Below are 7737 nucleotides of genomic sequence, written 5' to 3'. Positions count from 1 at the left end.
TCACTAAACACGTGCCAAATGGTGGATGAACAATGGCCCCCGTGCACCCTGGGGCAGGCTCTGGGACTGGTCCATCACTGAGCCCTCCGTGGGCCTGTTCTCAGCCAGGGAGATCAATGTCATGACGATCCACACCCCGCAGCACAGACAGGCAAAAGCCCCTGCCCACGATCACCTGGTCTGCTTTCTGCCCAACCCTGGGTCTGGCACATAGTAGGTGCTCAAGAAACTGCAGCTCTGTTTTTTTTTTGAGTTGGAGTCTCTGTCACCCAGACTGGAGCGCAGTGGCACGCTCCCGGCCACCGCAGCCTCGACCTGCTGGGCTCCGGCGATCCTTCCGCCTCAGCCTTCCGAGTAGCCGGAACTACAGGCACGCGTCACCACACCCGGCTAATTTTGTATTTATTGTACAGACGAGGTCTCACCAAGTTGCCCAGGCTGGTTTTGAAGCCAGGGGCTCAGGCAATCCTCTCACCTCAGCCTCCCAAAGTGCCGGGATAACAGGCTGAGTCACCAAGCCCGGCCGAAACTGCAGCTCTTAACTGGACCAAGGATCCGGGTTCATGTCCAAGAGCACTGGAGGAGGAGCCGGGGAGGTGGAAGACAGAGGTGAATTGGAAAGGGCGGGGAAGCAGAGAGAGAAGGGTCGGTGTGATGCTGCAGGGGGTAGTGGAGAGCCATAGCAGAGTCTGGACAACAGCCAGGCTCAGCTTGAAGCCTCAGAGCCTGGCCTCGTCATACTCCTCAGTCTGACGGCAGGTCACCAGAAACCTGGGCCTCCCTGGAGGCTCCTCTCTCTGCGTCATCCGCGCCTGAAATCTGGTTCCACGCCTGGTGTCTGGTTCCACAAACACTCTGGTCTGTGCTGGACGACGGGCAGGGCCGTGCTGGGGACACAGGGTGACTGCCCCTCCCTGCCCTCTGAGGCCCTCAGTCCTGTAGGGCAGACAGACCCCTCCCTAGACCCCTAACTTAGTGCGAACCCAGGAGGTCACAGGGAACCAGGGGTTGCCCGCCCCAGCCTGGAAGTCCAGGAGGGCTTCCTGGAGGAGAAGGTTGCGGACAAGCAGTGGAATAGAGCAGAGGAAAGTAGAGACATGCTGGGTGGAGGGTAAATCAAACAGAATAGTCGGAGCAGAGAGTTCCTAGAAGAAGACATAGTTCACGAGGCTGATCCAGTGGACAGGGGCCGGGCCAGGCCTCACAGGCCATGGGGAGGAACCTGGCTTTCTCCTGAGGGCAACTGGGAGCCACAGCAGGGAGGGGTGGGGCAGTTTCTGTTTTAGAAAGACCTCTGTCTGCTGTGTGGAGGGACAATGGAAGGCAGAGAGACCAGGGCCAGAGACTAGGGAAGAGTTGGGGGGAACCCAGGCAAGGAGGGGTGTCACCTGGACCGGGGCAGGGACCACAGGAAGAGACAGGAGGGCGCGCAGGGGAGCCGTGTTTGGGGACAGTCTCCCTAGGGCTTGGTGGGGAGGCATCAGGGTTGAGGCCCGGGCCTCTGTCCCAGGGATGAGGTGGCCGGTGGCGTCGTCCCTGATCAGAGGACCAGGGGTCTGAGCCCGTCTGGGGGAAGGTGCCCGGGTCAGCCGGGGACAAGGAGAGGGAGAGGCGTCGGGCTGCTGGGACAAGGTCCGGGCTCAGGGGAGCCGGCTGGGCGGGACCAGAAGGGTGAGCCGAGGTTGCAGGGGGGGAGTGGGAGGCTCAGCACATGCCTCCTCCGCGCCCCTCCCCGGCCTCACCTGAGCCTCCTCCCCCTCGTCAGAGCCCTGGCCCACAAGGGCAGCCCGGGACACGGTGCAAACCGGGACAGGTGAGACGAGGGGATGGCCCCCTGCCCAGACGCCGGCAGCCGGGCCTCAGGGGACCCAGGACCCAGGAGCCACCGGCTGCGGACGGCGGCAACCCTCTGCTGGGATGGCTGGCCCCATCGTGGGGGTCAGAATCTCCAGCCCCATGCCCCCCCCACCTTAAAATGGCAAACCCCCTTTCCGACACAGAACCCAGTTTACTTTTCCTTCGTTTACAAATGTCACCCCTCAAGGGCAGAGAGTGTGTCTGTCAGTGTCAGCACCCAGAAGGTGGCTGGCAGATGGTAGGTGCTCGTTAAATATTTGTCCATATTCCTCCAGCTGGGTGCGGTGGCTCACACCTGTAATCTCAGCGCTTTGGGAGGCCGAGGTGAGAGGATGGCCTGAGTCCGGGGGGTTCAAGACCAGCCTGGGCAACTTGGCAAGACCTCATCTCTACAATAAGCCAAAAAATTAGCCGGGAGTGGTGGTGCACACCTGTGGTTCCAGCTACTTGGAAGACTTGAGGCCAAAGGATCACCTGAGCCCAGCCGGTCAAGGCTGCGGTGGCTGTGAGCGTACCACTGCACTCCAGCCTGGGTGACAGAGTGAGACTCCAACTCAAAAAAAAAAAAAATTCATTCAATCAGCAAACGAGTGATTTATTGAGAATTCTGTGCCAGACGTCTCCTAGGTCAGCTCACTGAATCCTCACAACAGCCCTATGAGGTAGAGACTATTATTATTTCCATTTCACAGGTAAGGAAATTGAGGCTCAGAAATTCCAAAATGTGCCAGGGTCATGGAGGTAGAGAACAGTGAAACTAGGTCCAGAGTCCGTATTTTATTTATTTATTTACTTACTTACTTATTTTAATAATAGAAACAGGGTCTCACTATGTTGCCCAGCCTGGTCTCAAAGCCCTAGGCTCAAACGATCCTCCCTCCTTGGCCTCCCAAAACCACTGGGATTATAGGCATGAGCCACTCGGGCCAAGAGCCGGTACTTTTAATAACAGTAACATCAACCAGACCTCGTGTTTGGGGCACAAACCCTCAAGGCCCTGGCTGAGTTCCCGACGTGCGGCATCTCACTAAATGCTCTCGACAGCCCCGAAGTCGGGCCCATAGGGTCTCTATTCTTCAGAGTAATAAACAGAGACTCGGGAAGGGGCAGACAACAGCCCCACTCCAGGTAAGTGCAGATCCGGGGTCAGAACTCTGCTCTCTGATTCCAAAGCCTCCACATACGCCCATTTGACAGAGAGGGAAACCGAGGTCTCCAGAGAGGGCGGAGGGGAGGGTGGGTTTCTGGGCACTTTTCAGGAGACCCGAGGAAAGCGTGCGGCCATCAGCTTCCTGCCCTTGTCTGGCTTTGGAAACAGAGCAGGGCTCAAACCCCCTCTCCCTGCAGGAACTCAGGCAAGTCAGAGTCCCTGCCCAGTGCCTCAGTTTCCCCATCTGCAAATGGGGGTCCTACAGGGGCCCACCTCACGGGACTGTTTTGGCATCCACGGAGATAACACCTGCGGGTCGCCCAAGTGGGAGCCTGGGTGCAGCCACTGCTTGGGGATTTCCTCCTGGGTGACCCCTGAGCTCTCCAGGAGGCCTCAAGCCGGGGTGGTCCCTGAGAACTGCCTGATCCCTTCCCCCGCCCTCCTCTCCTCCCCGGCGACCTGGTTCCTCTCCCAGCACCAAATCCGGGCCTTCGGCACAAAGAGGGTTAGCCAGCTGCCCCAGGAGGCCTGGCCGGGTCACGGCCCCTGGCCGGAGCCCGCCACACCCACCCTGGTGCCCGAACCGGGCCCCAGATCCTTGGTGACTCAATCCCTCCAAATTCAGGTGATCTCCCCCGGCTCCAAGTCGCCGAACCCTCCCAGGTCCAGACGCAGACGGAGCCGAGACCCAACCAAGAAGGGCGTCCGAGCACTGGGACTCCGAGACCCAGGCGGGGGCGAAAGATGGCGCTGACCCGGCACAGCTGGCTGCTTCTCGGCGGTGAGCAAGAGTGGCACCCCAGCACCCAGCCCTCGAGGGCCTCGGGGAGGGGAGGGGACCCCCAGCCCGAGAGAAGGGAATTGTGAGCCCAAGGCCCAGCCTGCGGGGTAGGGAGGGCCACTCTCCTTCACAACAGGCAATTTGTCCCTCCGGAGACACCGGCTCGGGGCAGGCCAAGGATGGCCACCCAGAGAGGCCTGCAGGGTGGGCTTGGGAGATTTCTTCCTTTTTTCTTTTTTTTGAGTCGGAGTCTCACTCTGTGGCCCAGGCTGGAGGGCAGTGGCACGCTCACGGCCACCGCAGCCTCGACCTGCTGGGCTCCAGCGATCCTTCCGCCTCAGCCTTCCAAGTAGCTGGAACTACAAGCATGCACCACCATGCCTGGCCAGTTTTTTGATTTATCGTGGAGACGAGGTCTCGCCAAACTGGTCTGGTCTCACACCCCTGGGCTCAGGCAGCCCTCTCTCCTCGACCCCCCAAAGTGCTGGGATGACGGGCTTGAGCCACCATGCCCGGCCTGGCTTTGGAGATTTCTAAGCCAAGGGCTTAGGCTTCATTCTTGTGGCGTGCCCTGAGGCGCTTCAGAAGCCTTGACTAGGGTGAACTCCAACCAGCGGCTGCATCCCACCCTGAAGACGTGGATGTGGACTTTGCCTCTGCGTCCTCATCTATGAAATGGGCCGATTTGGCAGGGTCACTCGAAGGTCACAGGAACCAGTATTGATTAGCACCTACTGCACGCCCGGAGCCTTCCCGAACACGTTGAACCCCACCCTGTGAGGGAGGCCCACTCATGACCCCCACTTTACAGAGGAGAAAACCGAGGCTCAGAGAGGTAAAGTCACCAGCTGGCATCACACAGCCAGGATGTGGCAGGGCTGAGAGCCCAACCCACAGCCCCCCTCGCTCCCAGCCGTGATCTAATACCCTGGAAAGTACCAGAAGCCAGGCCAGGGGTGGAAGTCCTTCTTCCAGGAGAACTGCCTCGGCCGCCCATTCCAGGCAACCGCCCGCACCTCAAGCCCAACCCGCCTGTCGGGTTTGGGGCCGCTCTGATGGCGGACGGGGCAAGGGGCGAGGAGCATTCATCACGGTCCAATTCTGCTGTGGCTGAGCTCAGAGAGGCAGAAGAGTCCAGGCAGGTTTCACGGGAATTGCTTGGGACCACCCCAGGCACACAGTAGGTGCTAATCAACACGGCTTACCGTGACCTTCGAAGACATCCAGTGAGGGACCGGCAGGACCGGCAATGAGCCAGGCAGGGTGGGCCGGCTGGACCCCATGAGACTGGGTTTGGTGACTGTCACGATGGGAATATCCTCTGCGTCCAGCTTAAAGCCAAAGGTCCCCTGGGCTGAGTGCTTGTTTGTGCACAAGGCATCATGCTAGATCCACAGCACAGCCCATCACGTCCAATTCTCACAAGCCCACCCTGGGCCCGGGATGCTGTGCTTCACTGACATCTATTGAGCACTTACTGTATACCTGGCAAGCTTCTAAGCACATCGTGTGCAGAGTCCTTCAACCCTGTGAGGTAAGCCGTCCTGACACCTCCTACAGAGGTGCAGAGAGGGGCAGTGCCCTCAAAGCCACGCAGAGAAACACCGCGAAAGACCCCGTGTGGTTAAGAGGCTGGGAAGCAGAAGGCAGCAGGTTCAAATCCTGGCTTTGCTTGTCCTCGTTTTAATTGAGGACCGTGGGCTGGGATAGCCCCTTTCTGAGCCCATCTTCTTCTCCGTCAAATGGGGGGAGTCAGCCAGGCATGGTGGCTCACGCCCGTCATCTCTCAGCACTTTGGGAGGTGGAGGCAAGAGGATCGCTTGCACCAGGAGTTCGAGACCAACCGGGGTAACATAACAAGACCTCGACGCCACAAAACAAAAAAAGTAGCCGAGTGTGGTGGTGTGTGCCTGTATGGTGGTGTGTGCCTGTGGTCCCAGCTACTCGGGAGACTGAGGCAGAAGGTTCACCTGAGCCCAGGAGGGCGAGGCCGCAGTGAGCCATGATCACGCCACTGCACTCCAACCTGAGTGACAGAGTGAGACCCTGACTCAAAAAAATGGGGGGGATCAAGTTGCCCCATCTGACCCCTCTGGCTTCTCTCCCTCAGCCACGCTTCTGAACGTGGGGGCCGAGATCTCCATCACCCCCGAGCCTGACCAGCCAGCCGAGGGGGACAACGTCACACTGGTTGTCCACGGGCTTTCAGGGGAACTGCTTGCTTACAACTGGTACGCAGGGCCCACGCTCAGCCTGTCCTACCTGGTGGCCAGCTACATCGTGAGCACGGGCGATGAGACGCCTGGCCCAGCCCACACGGGGCAGGAGGCCGTGCGCCCCGACGCCAGCCTAGACATCCAGGGCGTCCTGCCCGGGCACTCAGGCACCTACATTCTGCAGACCCTCAACAGGCAGTTTCAGACCGAGGTGGGCTACGGACACCTTCGGGTCTATGGTGAGACACCTCCCACGCTCCCCCCCACCCCAGCCGAGCCTTCCCACCTCCCTAACGATCCCTCTTAAAAAAAAATTTCTAAAGTTTTTTTTTAGGGAAAAAGGCCTAAAATAACATTAAAATGCTCACTTCCTCCAGGATGGCTTCCAGGATTAGACTTGTCTCCTAAACCCATTCTTTGTCCCTGCAGATGGGTATATGAGGGTACCGCTACCATCCTGGCTGGGGAGGGGGAAGGCCTCGGAGCAGGCGGTGCCCGGCCCCCTCCCCCTCTGCCTCTCGCCCCCACAGAGATGCTGGCCCAGCCCACCGTCGTGGCCAACAGCACCGCCCTGGTGGAGCGGCGAGACACCCTGCGTCTGATGTGCAGCAGCCCCAGCCCCGCCGAGGTCCGCTGGTTCTTCAACGGCGAGACCCTGCCCATCGCCGTCCGCCTCGGCCTGTCCCCCGACGGCCGGGTGCTGACCCGCCACGGCGTCCGCAGGGAGGAGGCCGGAGCCTATCAGTGTGAGGTGTGGAACCCAGTCAGCGTCAGCCGCAGCGAACCCATCAACCTGACGGTGTACTGTGAGTCCTCCCGGCCCCACCAGAGAGACCCGATGTCCAGACCTCATGGTGGGGGAAACCGAGACCAGGAGAGGTGGAAGGTGGGAGCGGGGAGGCCAGGGCACACAGCGAGTCAGCAGGCGTGCTGGAGTTAGGAACTGGGGGTGCCTGGTAAAATGCACTGGACCCATCCCCCTAAAGGAGACCCACCGACCACCTCTGCTGATGAATAACCCTTCCCCGAGACACCGTCCCTGCAGAGGAAGGACTCAGGACCCCGTGGTTTTGAAAGGGAGCCGGGGAGGGAGGGGTGGCCCTGGAGGAGACACAATAAAGAACGCAACCACAGCATGCAGCCATCCCCAGGGGCAGCGGACGCGCAGTGTGGAATCCTGGGAAAATAAATCGCCGAGGTACAGGAGAGCCGATGACGTAGCGAAACTTAGAGCCTAGCACCCTAGCATCCAGAGCGTTCTGGATTCCGGAAGGCCTGCCTTCCAGACTCTGAGAATCCTAGAACTCTAGAAGCAGAGACTCCTAGAGTCTTAGACTCTCAAATCTTAGAAGCATAGATTTCTAGACTCTTAGACTCCTAGAATCTAGCAGCATCTACCCTAAAGCCCTAGAATTCTAGACTCTTAGAATGGCTTGTCAGGGGGGAAAAAATGATCTAGGCTTTTTTCTTTTTTAACGGGGCCATGGATTTCAAAAATACCTTGAAATGTTATCTGCCCCAACACACTCTTTTTACAGAAGAGAAAACTGAGATTCCCTGAGAGGGAAGTGATTTCGAGACCCCAGAGCAAGTTAGCGATCAAGGTGGGATTCGAGAAGGCCAGAGCTCTCTTCCCCTCCGCTAGGCCCAGACACTCCCAGGGACCCAGCCTGGCAGAACGAGTGCTGGCGAGGGGTGCCCGGCTCCCTCCCCCCTCCCCCTACTGCCCCCTG

At 59.3% G+C, this 7737-nt stretch overlaps 1 protein-coding gene across 1 annotated transcript in view; it reads left to right on the top strand.

The window, feature by feature from the left end:
• The first annotated feature begins 3751 nt into the window (after positions 1 to 3751).
• The window catches only part of CEACAM16 (carcinoembryonic antigen related cell adhesion molecule 16), an 8484-nt gene continuing 4498 nt past the window's right edge, over positions 3752 to 7737 (top strand). Inside the window, exons 1-3 of the mRNA XM_008056032.1 lie at positions 3752 to 3788; positions 5899 to 6243; positions 6535 to 6890. Coding sequence (XP_008054223.1) covers positions 3752 to 3788; positions 5899 to 6243; positions 6535 to 6890 — 738 coding nt within the window. The remainder of the gene's footprint in view (positions 3789 to 5898; positions 6244 to 6534; positions 6891 to 7737) is intronic.

This window comes from Carlito syrichta, unplaced genomic scaffold, assembly GCF_000164805.1.
Source record: "Carlito syrichta isolate Samal-C Ts95f unplaced genomic scaffold, Tarsius_syrichta-2.0.1 Scaffold302083, whole genome shotgun sequence".
NCBI classification, from domain to species: Eukaryota; Metazoa; Chordata; class Mammalia; order Primates; family Tarsiidae; genus Carlito; species Carlito syrichta.
Note: the sequence above shows the minus strand (reverse complement) of the source record. Positions and strands in the feature narration are given on the sequence as shown.